Source organism: Populus euphratica, unplaced genomic scaffold (assembly GCF_000495115.2).
Source record: "Populus euphratica unplaced genomic scaffold, PopEup_1.0 scaffold11.1, whole genome shotgun sequence".
NCBI lineage: Eukaryota > Viridiplantae > Streptophyta > Magnoliopsida > Malpighiales > Salicaceae > Populus > Populus euphratica.
Window position 1 is genome coordinate 173340 of NW_011499878.1, and position 20040 is coordinate 193379.

Consider the following 20040-nt stretch of genomic DNA (forward strand, 5'->3'; position numbering starts at 1 on the left):
CCCCAAACCCCCCCCCCCCCCCCCCCCCCCCCCCCGGCCCAAAAGTTGCAATGGAAGGGCTTTTCAGCTAGTAAATGGTTTTCCATTTACTTACTAGTAGGGGGTCCATGCCTACTTGTACGATCTACTCTACTTAATTTAAAATGCTCTCTAGTTCATTAAATGAAACTGAATTGTTGTAGCTTCTACGATGGGCCTATTTGTTTATGTGTTTTAAAAATATTTTTGAAAAAATTTGAAAATTTTTTATTTTTTTATTAATTTCAAATTAATATATTTTTAGTTTTTCAAATCATTTTAATATCTTGATATTAAAAATGATTTTTAAAAAATAAAAAAAATTATTAGTATGTATTTTAGCACAAAAAACTATTTAAAAAACTATTTAAAAAATAACAGCAACCACACTTCGAAACAAGCTCCTAACACAGCAGAATCCGACAGAGAACAATCAAATGACATCTAAAAGAAACATTACACAGCAGAATCCCTAACTATAAATACCAATGAGGTAGTTAATACTTCGATCAGATAGCTGTCAACTCTTACTTCAAAGACAGAACAAACACTAACAATTCAAAAAACTTCACAGCAATAACAGGACAAACAATCTAATGACTCACCTGAAAATCTCATTCTCATCAAGCATAAAAACAGCAGGCCGGCCCTCATCCTCCTCGACAACAACAATCTTCCCGAGCCTCCCTCTACCCGCGTCACCCCACATATCGCCAACCTCCCTCCACTTCCCACATCCACTCTTCTTCAGGTCCATCACAACAGCATCCTTATAATACTCATCCACGGGAAAAATCCCCGAAATCGTCCTCGACTCTCCATAACCTCCCATCACCCAAAACTCCCTTTCCTCCCCATTCCCACTCAAAAAACCCACACAGCCTGCCCTGTATCTCGGCAACCCTTCTATTGCCACCCACTCACCTTTTCCGACATCATACCTCTCCACCGAACTTATCCTACTCCCCGCCGCACCAAACCACGCATGCCTCGACCCTCCTCCAGCCACAATTATCTGCCCCGAATCAGGTACCGCCACACAGGCAAAAGAACCACGCGGTGACAACATTGGACACAGTTCCTCCCACAAGAAATCGACAAAATTAAACCGAAAAACAGACGATGTTGGAGAAGGACGGTCCATGGGGAAAGACCGGGTGTCGAAGAGAGACCCTCCGAGAACATATAGATTAGGGCCCATCGAAATGGAAGTGAAATTGCAGAGTCCATAGACGTTAGGGTTACATGGCATGCGTGGAAGTGGGCGCCAAGCCAGGTTTTGCGGGTCGAATAGGTAAGGAGCAGAGATGGATGGATCCTGCGGGAAGATTATTAAGAGGTGGTTAGAGCGGCGGGGATGACGGCGGAGTGAAAATAGGGCTTTGGTTGAGGAGAGAAAGGCGTGCCACGATTTGCAAGTAGGTTTGATGCGGGCATGGTGCGAGTATGGGATCAATGACAGAATTAGTGATGCGATGTCGTTTGGCAGACCTGGAATTAGGGTTTGGGTTTCATTAATTTGAAGCTGTGATAATGATGACGAGGCGGGTGTCTCCATTTCCTTCTTCTTCTTCTTTCTTCTCTTTTCAAGCGATCCTTCGCAACAGCAGGAGCTGCTTCTTTCTAGCTTGTTTGGCTAGAAGATTTTTTGAAAAGGCTAAAAGGGCCTTCTATGGATTTGACATTTCTTTTTTATTTGACACGTGGAAGCAGTTGAGCATCATCCGTATCAGACTTTTGGATTAGTGAAAGGTTAATTGGTGATTAGAATGGTTGTTAGTCCTAATCCTTGTCCTGACTGCTCCTTCTAAAGTCAGTACAAGAAACTAGAAACTGTACTTGAATTCTAAGTTATTTTTTAAAAGTATTTTATATTTAGAAATATTTATTTTATTTTTAATATTAATATATTAAAATTATTAAAAAAACTAATATATAAATTAGTAGATATTACTTATTATCAAATAAAAAAACCAAGAAGTCTCGACGTCGACGTGACTTTCTGAGGCGACAATTCAAGTAACCCAGTTAGGTTTCCTAAAGAGAAAAAACAAGTAGTAGATAAATCCACCATTATGGGTTAAAAGGGTGTTAATTGTCTTTTTAAAAATATTAATATTTTACATCGCTAAAAAATAGTATGTGTGTGTGTATTTTGTATGAGTTACATTTTAGTTTTTTTATTTGAAAATAGTGTGACACTCAGAAAACCTCTAAAATGTATTTATTTAAATTCCATAAAAATTTAGAGAGTGGAAAAATATTACATTTTATAAAAAAATTTAATTTTGTATTTTTCATGACAAGCTAGAGGATGTTTCAAGAGTTCTAAAAATTTTGATTTATTTATTTTAAATTATTTATTTTTTATGTTTTAAAAATATTTTTAATATATTTCTAAATTAAAATCACTGTAACATCCTCCTAAGTGAACACAGGCATATCCGTCGCTTACCCAAGACCCTGCTGGTTGTTATTGTTGTCAGGGTATTGCTGAATCTGTGTTTCATGGTCTTCGTGATTATCCTGGTCAAAGCTCCTCCTCGATGACGAAAAGTAAATGCTTTTCTCATATTATCGGGGAGATTGGTGTATAAGCAACCTTACAGGTCACTTAAAAAAGATGGTATTGCTGTTTGGAGCCTGTGGGGATGGCGAAATAAGTGAGACTTCAAGGACATCTACAACTTTGCTATCATGAATTTCATGGACATCACCAAGGCCCACCTATTGGGAAAACAAGCGGTGGGAACTGGCAGCTACAAATGAACGCCTCCTCCCAAGAAGTTGATAAAACTCAATATCTACGGAACTAGTAGGGGCAATCCGAGAGACGCTGGTGCTGGAGGAATTATCAGGGGCTGGTGTGGTAGGTAGGTTTCTAGGGGGATTTGCATGCAAATTAACCTGGCACTTGCATTTCAATTAAAGCCGAGCTTTGGGCTGTCATTCATGGATTAGAACTTGCATGGGACAAAGGTTAAAGGAAAATCATCGTGGAAAGTGATATTCAACGTGTCATTACTCTGCTGCGTAATAGGGATATGTCGCAGGATGCTCACTCCCCCTTTCTCTGAAAAATCTCTCAACCAAGAGGAAGGCCACTGGAGTTCATTTTCATGCAGGCGCGCATACGAAAAGAGGGCCACATCTGTGCTGACTGCTGCGCCAGGTTTGGAGATGATATGGACCTAGCGATGAAAAGACTTGATGTAGTCCCAGAGGAGCTCTGGACTCTCTTGTCGGCTAACTCAGTGGGTCCTTTTGATTTCGGGCTTTGGCCCCTTGTAGCTCCAAAAGATCTTTGTGGTTCTTTTTTTTTATATATATATTTTCTTCTCTTAAGAGAGAATAATACTGAATTCAATTCAATTCGATTTAAATATAGTTAGGGACGGGTGGCATTTTTACCCGCTTCTCCGTCAAAAGGGGCTCAAGAGACAGGCTACAAAAATGGAGAAATTGATGGTTTCTGCGACAGCTCCACACCAAGATAATTTCTTTCACGATAATTTGGGTAAATTCGGTGCCGCGTTGGGGACAAAACTGGAACTGGAACTGGAACATGGCGTCTCTCTCTTTCAAAGATTTCAATGGTTTTTTAATGCAGACTTAATCTGTCGATACCTAGAAGATTATAATGGTATGTGATTTTTGATCAATTTCTTTCCTTACAAGATTTATTGGAATTGAAAATGGATGATATTAATTATCTCAATTTATTCCATTAGTATATTTGCATTGTTAAGTATTTATTTATTTTTAGTAAATTTAACCGTTGCAGGGAATGCCGGCGAATGTGGAAATTGGTTCTCATGTTTGGGTTGAAGATCCTGAAGTAGGTTGGATAGATGGAATTGTAATTAATATTGAACAAGATGAAGTTGAGGTTCAAACTAGTGATGGAAAGACAGTGAGGGATTTTCTTCGTTGTGAAATTGAATTTATTATGATAGTTGTTTTGAATTATTTATTATGATGCAGTCTAATTTGTGCATTTTATTCTCATGTTGAGCAGGTTGCTGTAAGTTCATCGAGGATTTATCCGAATGATGTGGAGGCTCCTTCCGGTGGAGTTGATGACATGACTAGGCTGCAGTATTTACATGAGCCTGCAGTCCTTCACAATTTGGCAACTAGATATGAAATCAATGAAATTTATGTAAGATTACCTTGTCTTTTAAGTTGTGTTGATTGATGTTCGTTATAGCAATTGCTTCATCAAGTGTGACTGTATTATAATGTTTTGATGTCACTGCAGACTTATAGCGGAAACATTCTAATTGCTGTCAATCCGTTTCAACCACTCTCACATTTATACGATGTTTACGTGATGGAGCGATATAAAGGAGCCCCAATTGAAGGACTAAGCCCTCATGTTTTTACAATTGCTGATGTTGCATATAGGTGAGCATGTATCGTTTGCGTTTCACTTTGTATCTTGCTTGACAGATTATGGGAATTATCTACTAACACATGAAACAGGGAAATGATCAAAGAGGGTAGAAGCAACTCAATTCTGGTCAGCGGTGAAAGTGGGGCTGGTAAGACCGAAACAACTAAAATGCTCATGCGTTACCTTGCATATTTGGGTGGCCATTCTGGTGCTGAAGGACGGACTGTTGAACAGCAAGTTCTTGAAGTAAGTCGGATGATAAATCTCTGGTTCATGTCAGTTAATGTTTTGAAAGGGCCTACACTTCATACAAATAAAAGTGATAACTAAATTCTACAGAGAAGTGTATAAGGCATTAATTCTCTTAGACATATAGGTGGTATGTAACTGAAAAAATACACTGCACTCACAGCAGGTTATGACTTGGTGGCAAATTAAATATGCACCATTCCAAGTGTGAACATATGCATGCATGTAGTGTAGCATAATACACCAAAAGGAAACATGCAAGTCCTAATTTTGTGCTGTGATTTTTTGTGAAGTATTAGTGTAACTGAAATAAATGTTCTAATCCTCTATGGTTTGTCATGGACTGGAGCGCAAATTTGGCATGCAGAACTGCGTACCAAAATATGTTACTGAACAAATAATAATAATAGTGAAATAACACAAATTCGGTTTTCTATAGAAACTCATGAATAATTTTAAAACAAATCAAGCAGATACCATTGCATATTTTTTTTAATGCTTCAAGAAAAATATATTTTGCCAGAATAGGACCCGAGGCACCACATAGGATGCAAAACTAGCTAATAGCATCCTACAAGCCATCATCCCAGATGTGGACCTGTATATCAGAGAACAGGAAAAATTAGGCATGTTTGATATTCAGTTCTCGTGGTTTATTAAGGTGGAGGTCATGAACTGTTCTTGGTCTGATCCTTTTACTTCATATAACCTTGATATACATTGTTCAGTAATGAATTATCTTGCTCATGATTGAATCACCTAGGTATGTGCAGCTTAGTTTAAAATTTTAAAGTCAGTTTTGTCTTGGTGGACACATGCTGCTTTATGTAAGCCATCCTGGTATCATGTAGAAGTAGGAAACTGAGTAGATTATCAAGGACAATATCTTGGACTGGTTGGCAACTTTAGCATGTTTGATTAGGTAATGATCTATGGGTGGTTTTTTGTTGATCACAGTGTTTTTATTGTTTTGATCCCTTATACCATTGAGATTTACATAAGATGGATCCCTTATACCATTGAGCTTTACACAAGCACATTTGAAGAATTCTAGAGCTAAATGTATGACAAACATGTCTTCCTATATTAGAGCTCAATGTAGGATTTTCCATGCTTATTTGCATTTCTTTTTCCTATTGTAATGATACCCAAAGTTCATTACTTTTTATCATTTGTAAAAACTGAAGCTGAAATGAATGCTAGATGGTTGCCTCTTTTTTTCATTTTAGCTATGCTCTTTGAATTTTTAACTTAGAAAAAATTTAAGTCATTGCACTAACTAGTGGTATGCAGTCAAATCCAGTTCTTGAAGCATTTGGCAACGCAAAGACTGCTAAAAATAACAATTCTAGGTGAGAAATATCATGCCTGCTTTTTCTTCCTTTTAGTTTGTATTGTGCTTGTTGCTTAATCAGAAAATACTTTGTTCGACACTATTTTCTAATTTGATTTTCATGTATATAGAAGCAGATCCCTTTCAGAGTCATTTTTCCGAGTTATCTTATTTGTATCCTGAAAGGATGGAAACATTTAAAGAATGTCTTTGCATCTACAAGCACCAGAAGCTTTTACATATTGTGACCTCACATACTTGCAGGCTTGCTAATTAACTTTGGAAATAGTTACAAGAAAACATCAACCTATTAGTATCTAGATTATAACTCCTCTATTTTCTCACATGTAATTTTTCCAGCTGTTAAGAGAGAGTGGATGATTGTGAATGTGTTTCACTCATTTGCATAGTTGGCAGTCTCTACCTTCTGATGTCATCTTGACTATTTTGATTCAGCCGTTTTGGAAAATTTGTGGAGATCCAGTTTGATAAGAAGGGAAGAATATCTGGAGCAGCTATCAGAACTTATCTTCTCGAGAGGTCTCGTGTTTGCCAAATTTCTGACCCAGAGCGCAACTATCACTGTTTTTACCTTTTATGTGCTGCACCACAAGAGGTAGGTATCTTAGCTAGATGTTCTTTTTTCCTACCTTTGTAGTCAATCAAGTATCTAGCCATCATTATAGCTAATAGACTTTGAGTCTTGTCAGGAGATTGAGAAATATAAGCTGGGAAATCCCAAGTCTTTTCACTACCTTAATCAATCCAATTGCTATGAGCTGGTTGGTGTTAGCGATGCCCAAGAGTATATCACCACTAGGAGAGCCATGGATGTTGTTGGGATAAATGAGAAAGAGCAGGTCTGGCCTCTGCTATTGATCCTAATATGCTTGTTCTTTTCATTTCTTGTCCTCTATTATTTAAACTCATTATCTTGAGGATGATGATGTGCCTATAGTGATAGAATTATCTGTAAGCATTTCATGTATCATTATTTGTTCTTTTGTGCTTTGCCAATAAAATTTATCAGCTAGGAAAGTGTTAAACTTGTTTGTAAATGATAACTGCAATCTCTCTCCCAGGATGCTATTTTCAGAGTTGTGGCTGCGATTCTTCATCTTGGTAATATCAATTTTGAAAAGGATGAAGACATTGATTCAGCTGTGGTAAAAGATGAGCAATCCCTATTTCATCTTCAAATGACAGCAGAGCTTCTCATGTGAGACTAGAGATTCATAGATTTATGGTTAGATTTCATTTCACTTTCATAGTCAATGTCATGTGAGTTGATATTGTTTCAGGTGCGATCCTCTTTCATTGGAAGATGCACTATGTAAGCGTGTAATGATAACCCCAGAAGAAATCATCAAGAGAAGTCTTGATCCTCATGCTGCAGCAGTCAGCAGGGATGGTTTGGCCAAGACAATATATTCTCGCTTGTTTGAGTGGTAAGCGGGTAGTTAATGGATCATTGTTATAGGCTTGGTAACTTATAGAACATTAAAGTGGTTTCTTAGTCTGTTCCTCTAAGGATGCATCTACGTTTATTCTGTCCAGGTTGGTGGATAAAATTAATGTCTCCATTGGGCAAGATCCTAACTCAAAATGCCTGATTGGGATCCTTGACATATATGGTTTCGAGAGCTTTAAGGCTAACAGGTAATGCTTGATTATATGAATGAATAATGATCATACATTCACACAAAAGTAGGTACATGCATATACACGTGCACGCATAATTGGATAGATAGGCAGTTGGATATGAAAATGCCTTCCTATGAAGGAAGGGACCATGGTATGGCACTATCTTGATCAATGGTGCAGTTGTATGGGCTTGAATTAGAAGATTCACAGCAAGTTATGGTGTGATATTTTATTTAGGATTACAATTTTCTGAATTGTCAAGAATTAGTGACTTGGGTTACATTATACTGCCATTCAGGATTGGGGGTCCTGAACCACAATCATTAGGATAGTGGAGAATCTCATTTCTTATTTTGTCATTGAACAAACAGCCATAGGGAGCCTTGAGCTCCTACCCTGCTACAACTAAGGAACTTGGGAGTCCTTCCACCTTTGAGCAGTCATTTTAAAGCCCATGTCAACATCTGATGTCATATTATATCCTTTTGGAATAAATTTTTATTCTGACCTGAATTAATTCACCATCATTTGGCAGTTTCGAACAGTTTTGCATTAATTTTACAAATGAAAAGCTGCAACAACACTTCAACCAGGTATGAGGTTAGTCATATTTGATTGTCTTTTAGTGGCTCATGTTTCTCATCCTACAATCTGAAAGCTGTTCCATTCAGCATGTATTCAAGATGGAGCAAGAGGAGTATGCAAAAGAGGAAATCAATTGGAACTATGTGGAATTTGTTGATAATCAAGATGTTCTGGATCTTATTGAGAAGGTTTACACACTCTGAATTCTTCATTCTTATATATTCCTACATGGCTCTATTTATATTTCCCTGTAGTTATAAACCAGAGTCTAGCGGTAAGGGAGGTCGGGCTTACATGATTGCTACATGCCTGATATCCCTTTTAACAGAAGTAGAAGTCATTAAGTGGAACTTGATTTTGTTAATAGGGGTTTGCCCTACAGAGAAGTGCATTTGAACAATATTTAGGTCCTAGGATGTGGCAACATTTTGGTTGGGCAATGTACCATGTTGTTTCCATGTGGAAATTCTAAGACTGTTGTCTGTGAATGTATCCTAGGACTCTTTATTGTTTTCACCCTCTGTATATTTTAGCTTCAGAGGTCAGGTTATAAATCATAAAGAAAAAAAGATGAAGGGAATGGTATTCATTCAAGAAAACATAAATCTGGCGCATTTTCTTTATCATCCTTGTTAATTCTGTGGATGAATTTCTCTGTCAGCAATTTAACTTTTAGTAGATGATCTGGTGACTGAAATTTGATGCATAAGATCTCTAATTAGTTCTTTTGCAGAAACCGGGTGGGATAATTGCTCTGCTTGACGAAGCATGGTATGTTTATATATTTTTTGTCCTAAGCCTGCAGAATTAATCATAGAAATTTGTTTTTTCTGTGCAATTTTCGTTGTGATGTTATCCCACTAAAGGTTCTTTCTTTGCAGGGTCCTCTAATTTTTGTTACTGAATTGCTTAAGTGGTGAGCATTTTTGTCTTGCAGCATGTTTCCAAAATCAACTCACGAGACATTTGCACAAAAACTCTACCAAATATTCAAAGATCATAAGCGGTTCATCAAGCCAAAATTGACTCGCTCAGATTTTACCATTGTTCATTATGCTGGAGAGGTGAGCTGTTATTCCTGCATTATACTCTACAATTACCTGGCTAGCAATTTGAATAAGCCATTATCGTTTCATGCATTTATTTTTCAGGTTCAATATCAGTCTGGTCAATTTTTAGACAAAAACAAATACTACGTGGTTGCTGAACATCAAGATTTGTTGAGTGCTTCTAAATGCTCTTTTATATCTGGCCTCTTTCCTCCACTTTCAGAGGAGTCAGCCAAACCATCCAAGTTCTCATCCATTTGTTCCCGTTTTAAGGTCTTCTTTGCTATCTTCTCTTTTGGAACCATGGTGGAAACTTTACCACTCGTTTGTTTGACAAAAAGTGTTCTTGTGTTTGTTTGTTATTAGAAAAGTTGGTCAACGGAAAACACTTTTTAGTCAAAGAAAAATTTAGTTTGATTTTCAGGAAAGTGTTTTCTTTTTATTTTGGACTGAAAACACTTTCCAAAAGTTGTGAAAAATTTAAAAATATCATATTATTTATTAATTATATCAAATTTGGTCTTAAAACTTTTGATTGCTATATGTATTTTTTTTAATATTTTTTTTAATTTCATCCTTTAGAATTTGATTTTTATATTAACTTTGATTTTTATTTTTATGATTGTTATTTGCTTCTTTTTTTATCATTTTTTAATTGAAATTTTTTATCTATCAAATTTGGTCCTCATTATTTTGATTGTTACTTATTTTATTTGAAATAATTTATGAAATTATTATTATTATTATTTTAATTTTATCATCTTTTAATTTTTTTATTTATTATATTTGATCTTTATTGTTTTGATTATTATTTATTTTATTTGAGATAATTTATGAAATTATGTTTTTTTTCAATTTCATTCTCATTCAACTTTTTAATTTGTAAGATTTGTTCCTCATTATTTTAATTAACTTGAAAAAAAAAACACTAATAAGTTATTTTCTAGCTCATTTTTCATGACATAATCAAATACTGAAAAATATTTTTCAACTTATTTTTCATGGCACTACCAAACATCAGAAAATAATTCATTTTCCCGAAATTCACTTTCCAAAAAGAAATTACTTTCTAACAAACAAACGGGGCCTAAAGCTTTATTTATTTACTAGATAATTTTATATTTCACGAGTGATCATAGCACCTAGAATCATGATACTGATGTTTTGACCTAATTTGATGCAGATCCAACTACAACAATTGATGGATATACTAAATTCCACAGAGCCCCACTACATTAGATGTGTGAAACCAAATAATTTATTAAAACCTGCCACATTTGACAATATCAATGTCATTCAACAGTTACGTTCTGGTGTAAGTAAAATTTGGAATTTTGTTTGAAGTCGTCTAATACTAGTTACTTGTATGTGTTTCAAGGAAATTGTAATTCATGTAGGGAGTTCTAGAGGTAATCAGAATCAAATGTGCTGGTTACCCTGCTCATAGAACCTTCTCTGAATTCCTAATTCGATTTGGTATTCTTGCTCCAGAGATTTTTAAAGGGAAGTAAGTATTTCTTTATGTTCCAAATTGAATAAAAATAATTCTCGTGTTTTCTTCTTGGTGAACTTAAAATTTTTGCAGAATTTTCTGGGTTCATGTCCTGAGATCATTTTGTTTTGTAACAGTTATGAAGAAAAGGTGGCATGCAAATGGATTCTGGAAAAGATGGAGCTCAAAGGATATCTGGTAATGCTATAACCACTTTCACATGTTATACAACTTCTCATTATCTTCAACCTAGGAAGTTACAATTATAACTTTTGATGCTAGTGCTTCAGATATGTATATCAGTACTCACCCACATCTATCATGCTATAAATGAGAACTGTGACATCGTTTAAAAAAAAATGAGAGTTTTATTTGCTGCTGATGCATGGTTAAGCTAAAAAATATGCATTGCTGCGACTGCTCTTGTCATTTTGATTCTTTCAATGCTAGAAATCACTAATTAGTTTAGGGAGGATAAATGCTTTTGCAGATGGGGAAAACAAAGTTGTTTCTAAGAGCTGAACAGATGGCTGAGCTAGATGCAAGAAAAGCAAGATTACTTCGCAACTCAGCTACAGTTATCCAAAGGCACATTAGAACTTGCACTACTCGTAAAGATTACATTGTATTACGAAAGTCCTCTATTCATATACAATCTCATTGGAGAGGTGAGTCATTTAGCAACCATGTAATCTGTTTTTTGGATGTTGACATGTATCTGAATTTCTTAGCTGTTGTTCTTTATAGAATTTAGGTGGAAGTTTTTTGTGGTTACTTGGTCACTGCTTGACTCTTATTTCCTGAACAGTGCATTTTTTTCAATCTGGAGATTTGATCAGCTAGTATCAATAGTTCTTATTTCTAATTTCATACTAATCTTGTAGGAAGACTTGCTCGTGAATTATGTAAGTACAAGCGAAAGGAGGTGGCAGCAGTCAAAATTCAAAAGAATTTGCGTAGACAATTGGCCAGAAGGGCATATACCGATATTAGAATATCTGCACTTGTGGTGCAAACAGGTTTTCGGGCAATGGCTGCACGTAAGGATTTCAGATTTAGAGAGCAAACCAAGGCAGCAACTATTATTCAGGTTATTTACCTAGCTGATTTGATGTTCCTTGACAAGTGCAATTGCAGATCTAGTTGTTAGCCATATTCTACCAGAAAGATCATTACTTGAGTATTTGCAGACTTGTTGGCGCTGTCATAGAGCTGTGTCATACTATAAGAAGCTGAAGAAAGCATCAGTTATTTCACAAAGCAGATGGAGGGGAAGAATGGTCAAGAATTCAGAGGCCGCAACTATCATTCAGGTTATTACACATCTGTTTATTTGCTCCTTGAAAGTTTGTACACCTGGCTGTTTGTGATGTTCTGCCAGAATGATAGTTGTTTTAAGATATTTTCAGGCTTACTGGCGTTGCTATAGAGCTGTGTCTTACTATAAGGAACTAAAAAAAGCGTCAGCTATCTTTCAGTGCAGATGGAGGAGGAGAACTGCTGGGAAGGAGCATTCAAATGTAAAGATGGTAGGTATCCATTGTCATGTTTTCTTGACTGTTGATGTACCCGTTAGAAACTATCCCTTGTAATCACTCACTTAAATATTTATTTCCTTTAAGTACTTATAGAGGTTCTATGAGTACTAAATCTTTGATTATGGTATAGGAGCACCTAGTACCCCTAGATTGGCTCAAATCAGAAGCTATTCCTAGTCTGGATCACGGGCTTCCAAGTAACTTCCACTTCTTGAAGCTTCCATGTTAAAAGCTCCCAAACTTCTCTAAAACTGCAGAGAACTTACAAAACCAGCTGTTGGAACCTTTCCTTGCATGCTTTAACGTCCAGCACATTCCTCTCTTTTGTTTGGAAGTCGTGCATATTCAACAGTAGATGATCTGTTGGATGAGACGATGAATCATGGGTGAGGTTCTAGGTGGGTTCCCAGTTAAGATGATCTTATGTTGCCTGTCGGGTTCCCTTCGCATGTCATATTTCAGTCTCATTAAGGATTTCCCGTGGAACATCAGCAATAATAGACTTTAATTTGAGAATTGAGAAGTGGTTGACAGGCTGGATAAATTTATATCTAAAGGTGGGAAGTTAACGTCTCATTTTTGAAGTTTTTATTGAACACACATATAAAGTAAGAATAAACGTAACCCCTTGGGAATTGAGAGGCTTGCAAAATACATTATGTATAACAGATAATCAAAGTAATTGTATCAAAGATCGATACCTTTCTGTGAATACAGCGTCTCTGTTTTCTTTCCTGAGTTGTGTGTGCTATTGTGCATTTTCTGTTTTCCTTAGGCAATAAGAGAAACAGGTTCAGATGAAGAAGAAAGTTATAAATTTGAAAGACAAGTGGAGGAACTCAGATGCTGTTTTCCATCAGAAAAACATCCAAAGGTAAGATAAGATATGAATGCCATATAAAGCAACATGTTTTTTTGTTTGGAAAAGATTTGTATCCTTTGGTTTTGAGCTTTTCTGTGGGGGCTGTATTGACTGAAATATTGGTCATTGCTTCATACAATTACTGGCCTTAGTTGAAATCATGTTGTTGATGATCTTTTCTTACTAACATCAGTTGAGAATTGTTAGAGAATAATATAAATCATATCCTAGGGCCTTACCTAACAGCTTAAGCTTTTAGGTGAGATGGTTCCTTGATATGGTATTAGAGCCTTGATGATCAAACGATTACGAGTTCGAATCTCACCATCCCTATTTATTTGATAAAAATTAAGTACAAGGTAATGTGGGCCTGTGCAAGTTTCAAGCCCAAAGAGCTTTCACTTGAGGGGGTGTGTTAGAGAATAATATAAATCATATTCTAGGACCTCACCTAACAGCTTAAGCTTTTAGGTGAGATGGTTCTTTGACAAGAATGGTTGTAGCCCTCATGAGTTTTAGGAATGTGCATTCTGTATTTTTGCGATTTTATGAGTGACAATCTTTCTGATGTTCAAATTTATATATTCAGATGGACTTGGAGGATGCAAAAGCACAAGAAATAGATGTGTCGTGCTTTTCTCTACAAACTTCCCAAAACAAAGTTGACGAAACAAATGCATTGCCTCCAGTGGAACATTATGCTGTGCTGAGAACAATTGCAGTTCATCCTGCTGTAATACAATCCTCAACTCCAATCTCAGATTCTAAGAAGGTTGAGAACCTCAATGCTGAAGTGAAAAAATTGAAGGTGATATCTACTTCAGAGCTCTGTTATTTGCCAATTTTCAATTTCACTCAGTTCAAGGGTATGATCAGTTTTAACAATTAATAGTAGGGCCAAATAGAAGGTGATTAACACAACACAAAGCCATCTATTTCAGAAGTTCCCCCCTAATCAGGAACAAGGTTAATCACACAACTAGCAAGATGCTTCCACTGTAATAACTTGTGGGAAAGAAAATGACTTATAGAAAATATTCAGGTGGAAAGAACTGAGAAAGTCGGTTTTTAAGTTGAAAATGTAATCAATGTTAAAAGAGTATGGGGCATTTCTCTATTTGAAATTATTTTTTGTCTAATTGTAGAATTGCTTAAATTTTTATTTGCTTTATTCAATTTGTAGCAACTTTGACATTCATGAAAATAAGGTTAACAGAATGCCAGTATTTCATTGGGAACTTCTATTCTTGAATTCCCCCCTATCCTTATCCTTTCAGGGTGTTGCTGGTTAAAGGCAGCATTTTTGTTTTTGCTAGTTACTGTCTTTTTACCTGGTATAGAAAAGAAATCAAAGTGAGAAAACAGTTTATGTCATTGCCAATTGAGAAAACGTATATAAATATTAACAGTTCAATGTATGAGTACGTTTGTCAGAATATTTAAAATGGTGAAAGCATCTTACTATGAGCAGATTTTGCTAGTAGTCAAGATCTCTTTGTCCTTGCTTGCATACTTTTCAAGCTAGAATTTGTAATTTATATTGTTTAAGAGAAATGTGGTTTTTGGTTTCTAAATCCTATAGTTGGATTCTAATAAAGGTAGGCCCTTCTTTTATGTTGGACAGGCCTTGTTGTTGTCAGAAAAACAAAGAGCTGATAATTTTGAAAGGACATATGCAGAAGTCTGCAAATTAAGTGAAAAAAGACGCAAAAAACTAGAAGAAACTGAACAAAGAGTCTATCGACTTCAGGCCTCACTGAACAAGTAAGGAAAGTGTGATAAACTGAAAAGAATAACTTTGCCTTAAGATTTATCTTTTCAGATTTATGTTGTATGTCAATTATAGAGTCCAACAGACTGCATCCTTGACAAGTGATGTATGAAATAAGGTGCGATATGTCTATATGACAGTTTGAACCACTCTTCACACTTTGTTGGATCTCTGCACTGTCACATCTGCTTTGTTCATGACAATTTATAAACTAATCCTTAGTGTGAATAATACTTGACCTGTTTTAGCGTGTCTCAGGATGTTATATTCCATGTCCGATCAATTTGCAGAGCTGAAAATGATCTTATATGCTTCATCGAACTTGAATTCAACTTCCCTACCTGTTAAAATTGATGTTCAGGCTGATGTTGCTCCCAATAACTCTGCCTCATCCAGTGAGTCTGATTTCACTTTACCGGTTCCTGCCCTTACCTCAGTTGACTTCTCTTCCCCTGATCCTAATGCTTTCCAGCTGATAGTTCAGGATCTTTCAACAACGGAAATTTCAGGTCAGCTTGCCTTCCTGATTGAAATTGTACCTGCAGATTTTCATTAAAATGAAAGCTCATTTCATTAAATTCTTTCTTCCACAAAACAACACATGATTCAGCAATTTGTTACAATATTATTTTCCCCTTGCTTCAGTAATGAAGACTGACGTTTCTTACTATTGATGATTCACCGTGCAGGTTCTGATAACGGTGATAAAGAGGGTGCATTTGATGACTTCTTCTGATGGAATTTATTTTTGTTTTCCTTCCTTTTTAGCTATTCAATCTGTACTTGTTGGCATGGCAGAGTAGCTCCTACAAATCCCTGTTGGCTTAGATATTAACCACATTCGCCATATAGAGTGGGCTCCTCCGCTTGAACTTCTACACACAACGCCATATACATAGCTAGTGTTTCTCTCAATATTTCTACAGTAATTACCAAGGTTAAACGGTCAAAAGGTTACTTATATCGAATTGTAAATTCATTGTTGGTACTACTAACACCCAGGATGAGTTTACCTTTTCTCCTAACAAGGGCTGAAAGTGAAAAACACAGGTCTCTCAACTTGCTGCATGAGTTTGCTTAGCCTTTCACTTTGGATTGCTTCTTACTTACTGTTCAACTATGTAAAAGTGCGAGGGAATCTGCGCTGCTTCATCAAACTCGACAAGTTCATTTTAAGAGAAGCAGCATGAGAACAAGGATTTTCTCATTAATTTGCACATGCGGCGGAGCACCGAAGTAGCAGCTCGGATGCCGATTTCCTTTAGGGAAACCACCTTTGGTATTGAGATTGTTATAAACAAGAAGGATTTCAAATTTTTCCTCACTCTAAATTATATTTCATACCCCCTGTCGTTTATATCATCAACTGGCACTTCTGTTTAGTCTCGGAATGTCTTAGGCTCTTTGCTACTTAATGTATGATCTCTGTTGTTGAAGTTGCAACATAAATTCAACATTTTCTGGGTGTATTAATACTCATAAGACGGGCTGTTTATAATTTTTTCAACTTAGAGGTTTTGGAGCATCTTCGAGGGGAGAATTAGCTCATCTTGTCGTTATAATTTATGTCTAGTTTCCAACCTGTTCCTTCAGGTTTAATTACTTTAATTTTTCTCCCTCTTAAATATAAGGTTATTCTACAGTCTAAACATTTATTATTATTATTATTATTTGATGTTTCCTCTTTTTTTATTTTGAGAAGTCAAAAACAGATTAAAAAAATTGATTTTTTAGTTAATTTAGTTAATTATTTTAATTTGCTATCACAAATTAAACATCTAATTACATAGCGATCATTTGGGTTTTGTAAATAAAAATTATCTAATAATATCTAATGAAAGACAAGATGATAAATGTATTTTCGTAACACATTTAATGGTTGTAAAAATTTAATTTTTCATTGATATGATTTTTGAGTTTTCATCTTCATGTTTTTATATTTCTTACATATATAAGATTTATTTCTCTCATAAGATTTTTCCTTGGATTTATACAAGAATAAAAATTAGTTAAAAAATAAAATAGTCAACATTTGTTCAAGTTTTATTTTATTTTTTGGACTAAAATAAAGTTAAAAAAAAAAATTGCTGGCGTAATTATAAAATTAATGAAAAAAATTCTTCCAATTAGTAAATGAATAAAAATTTGTCCAAATCTTTAATCATTTTTTTCTAAAATTTGAACCAATAAAATCTTGAACAGTCCCTTTAAAAGTCAAATTTAGCAAAAAAAAAAAAATTACTATAGATGGATGGACTCACACTTCCTCACATAGTCACATACCAAATCCTTCAGACTCAATTGTTCAAATCATCACCTGAACCTATATATATAGTGTCATTAAACCTAACACGTAAATATAGTCGCGCATCTAGTTCCCTTTGTCTTGAAAAGTTAGGGGTACTTCACAAACCACCATTTATTAATGTTGTAGGAACCATCCACTAGATCTCCCCTGGATTTAGCAAAAAGAACAACACTGGCGCGCTTAGTTTTCAATGTACATAATTTGCTGAAGTAATATCCAAATATAGCAGCAGACATTTGCAGGTGAGTACACTTGCATTGATGGGATTTTCAGTTTCTGGCTCATAACTAGCCCGAGAGTTCATGAAGCAACAGCATTTCTCACTTCATTGAGCTTTCTCTCCCCTTTTCAGCCTGCATTTAAACTAACTGATCTTGTTGTTAATTTGATCTTCTTACGTTGGATTGAACGAAGTGTGTGTGTATAGCAATGGACAGGAACTATATACAGAAAAGTACCACTGTTGAAGACAAATGGGAGTGGAACAACGTGATCTTCGAAGGAGAACATACAAGTGGTATTTCATGGCCGAAAAGAAATTACACATGCAGCTTTTGCAAGAGAGAATTCAGCTCTGCTCAAGCACTCGGGGGACATATGAATGTTCACAGGAGAGATAGAGCCAGGCTAAAACAGCTGCCTTCTTGGTTTTGTGATTGTCCAAAACCTCATTCCATGTCTAACCCTAAACCTTTACCTTATCCCTCATCCAAGTTCTCTCCGTATCCTGATCACACTCATGATCACTCCTTGCTCTCTCCACTCCTCGCTTCTTTCTCTTCACCTTCTTACCCAGAAAAGAAATCCATAGCTGAATGTCCTCAGAGTATAAATTCAACAAGGAAGATAAGCGATATGAGAGCTGTGGTTGGGGTTGGAGAATTGAAGAAGAATTTCGTACAAGATGGTGATCAGCTTAAAGTTTCGAGGACAAGTGGGATTATTAGCTTGGACTTGGGAATGAGATGTGAAGATCCGAAGGAGGTTTTGGATTTGGAGCTTCGACTTGGCTGTTTTTAGTAAAAAAAAAACATGAGTACTGTCGATTAATATCCACTCTGTGTCCACACCAGTAGCTGGATCTTTGGTTCTATCTCTAAGCAGCCTCAGCTTGTTTGCATCTGCCATGCATGATCTTTGCCTTCTTCGTAATCTACCATACATTACTAAAGCGCAATGCTGTTTATGTATGGCTTTAATATTCAGCTAAGTATGTTTTTAATTCTAAACTCATGATTAGTTTGGGGAGGCGTTGTCCTTGTTAATTAGGTTAGCTGTAACATAGTCGAAGATGAAGTTGTTGAGATACATCTTTCGTTGTTTATATATAATTCGTAATCAAGGAAGATGAAGAGGAATATTTTAGCTGAGCATTTCTCTAGCTAATTAACGCAAGCTATTTTCCCCCGTAAGAGCTCATTTTTTCTCTCATCTTCCTGCTACGTGCCTTGCAGTTGAATTGTTGTTTTATTATTTTTTTAATTAATTTTTTTATATATTTTTTATACCTTAATATCAAAAATTAAATTTAAAAAATATATATATTTTTTTAAAACGTTTACAAATTAAAAACCCGTCAAAACATAACCTATACTACACTTTAAACCTCTAAACAAGTAATAATGAATGCTTTGAATTTTCCACGCAACAACCTTTTACAAAAATAATTTTAATTTGTTAGCAATATCTATTGCATGGTGCTTGTGAAACCAGATGTGGCCTGACGAATCGCCATGAAAACTCGTAGACCTGGATGGCTTGTTTTTTAAACTATGATATACAGTAACATCTTCAAACTAAAACTCTAAGTCTTGGAAAAAAAAATTTATTTAAAAAACTTTTAAAAAATAAATAAAACGGGTTATAGTTAAGAATTCCTATGCTGTAGCACTTGGGACCATTGCTTTGGTACAATGATTCAAGATTTTATATTGAGGTAGTGTCTCTTCAGAAATATTGTGTTTCCCAATACCTGACCCTTCGCACGTTCCCACCATTGTCTTCGCTGGGAACATGATGACATTTCCTTAACAAGACACACAGAGTTCCCTGTGCATAGCTAAAGAAAATGACTTAATTCCATCAATCTCCTTGTAAATAATAAAGTGGTGAGAGGGAAGGAGCGATCATTAAATTCAAAGGACGAAAAGGTATGAGCTTTGAAGTGTCAGGCAGATTACAGGGAAGTTAAAAAAAAAAGGGCGAGAAAAAATGGACATGGTGGTGTCGAACAGAACCTGCCAAAGTGCATATTTTAGTGAAAGAGAGGAGAGAATTAATGGGATGGAGAGGAAGCTATGATTCATCCTCACGCATCCATGCTCTCTCCCCCTTTTCACCCACCACAAGTCTTTTTATTCAACCTGCTCTTCATCTATCATAACATGGGACACTAATTAATGCTTAATGCTAATTGAGTTAATTAACAAAAAAAACAAAAAACAAAAGGCAAGAGACTTTTCGGGGCCACGGCCAAGGCCCCTTTCAAGGGTTTCTTGGATTGGTTTCCGTGTATCAAATTAAATATTTTTTAATCAAGTTTTAAGCATATTATTTGTATATATTTATACAAAAAAAAAAAGAGAGTTTATTTTATATAGTAGCATTTTTAAATATCGGCAGCCTTTTTCAAGAGCTTAAAATTAATATCCCCTGTAATTAAGCTTAGCATGGTTGCTTATAATCATGTGGTGCTCTTGCAAAACAAGAGGGTTAGGGTATTGAACATGAAGTACACATCCAGTAGTAATTAATCGACAGATTTCGAATATAATTAATCAAGCCATGCATGCACG

General features: G+C 35.7%; 3 protein-coding genes across 8 annotated transcripts in view; 2 read left to right on the forward strand and 1 right to left on the reverse strand.

The window, feature by feature from the left end:
- The window catches only part of LOC105128684 (Galactose oxidase/kelch repeat superfamily protein), a 4406-nt gene extending 2719 nt beyond the window's left edge, over nt 1-1687 (reverse strand). The window contains exon 1 of the mRNA XM_011030461.1: nt 624-1687. Within this exon, the coding sequence (XP_011028763.1) occupies nt 624-1576 (953 nt within the window). The 5' untranslated portion in view covers nt 1577-1687. The remainder of the gene's footprint in view (nt 1-623) is intronic.
- Nucleotides 1688-2568: 881 nt separating this feature from the next.
- Nucleotides 2569-16526, forward strand: LOC105128685 (myosin-16). 6 transcript variants are annotated; one of them, XM_011030462.1, is made up of 28 exons: nt 2575-3661; nt 3803-3931; nt 4037-4180; nt 4280-4425; nt 4504-4660; nt 5957-6015; nt 6453-6612; nt 6707-6856; nt 7079-7215; nt 7298-7444; nt 7554-7655; nt 8176-8233; nt 8312-8413; nt 8959-8996; nt 9163-9289; nt 9377-9547; nt 10458-10589; nt 10672-10781; nt 10904-10964; nt 11257-11434; nt 11651-11856; nt 11957-12079; nt 12176-12295; nt 13080-13178; nt 13756-13974; nt 14791-14930; nt 15196-15446; nt 15627-16526. In XM_011030462.1, the coding sequence occupies exons 1-28, from the start codon at nt 3659-3661 to the stop codon at nt 15671-15673; spliced, it is 3516 nt and encodes a 1171-aa protein (XP_011028764.1). In that variant the 5' UTR covers nt 2575-3658; the 3' UTR covers nt 15674-16526. The 6 variants fall into 6 exon arrangements, with proteins under 6 accessions (XP_011028769.1, XP_011028766.1, XP_011028765.1 ...); XM_011030463.1 differs by lacking the exon at nt 15627-16526 and having other exon boundaries at nt 2573-3661; nt 15186-15375; XM_011030464.1 differs by lacking the exons at nt 14791-14930; nt 15627-16526 and having other exon boundaries at nt 2572-3661; nt 15196-15375.
- A 756-nt stretch (nt 16527-17282) lies between these two features.
- On the forward strand, nt 17283-18450 carry LOC105128686 (transcriptional regulator SUPERMAN-like). Its single transcript, XM_011030468.1, has 2 exons — nt 17283-17487; nt 17673-18450. Exon 2 carries the CDS (start codon nt 17675-17677, stop codon nt 18263-18265), a length of 591 nt encoding a protein of 196 aa, XP_011028770.1. The 5' UTR covers nt 17283-17487; nt 17673-17674; the 3' UTR covers nt 18266-18450.
- The last annotated feature ends 1590 nt before the right edge of the window (nt 18451-20040 follow it).

Coding starts and splice junctions, on each gene's coding strand:
- LOC105128685 (XM_011030462.1), top strand. Junction 8,234..8,311: donor TGCAACAACACTTCAACCAG/GTATGAGGTTAG, acceptor TGTTCCATTCAG/CATGTATTCAAGATGGAGCA. Junction 10,782..10,903: donor CCAGAGATTTTTAAAGGGAA/GTAAGTATTTCT, acceptor GTTTTGTAACAG/TTATGAAGAAAAGGTGGCAT.
- LOC105128686 (XM_011030468.1), top strand. CDS start 17,675: ATGGACAGGAACTATATACAGAAAAGTACCACTGTTGAAGACAAATGG.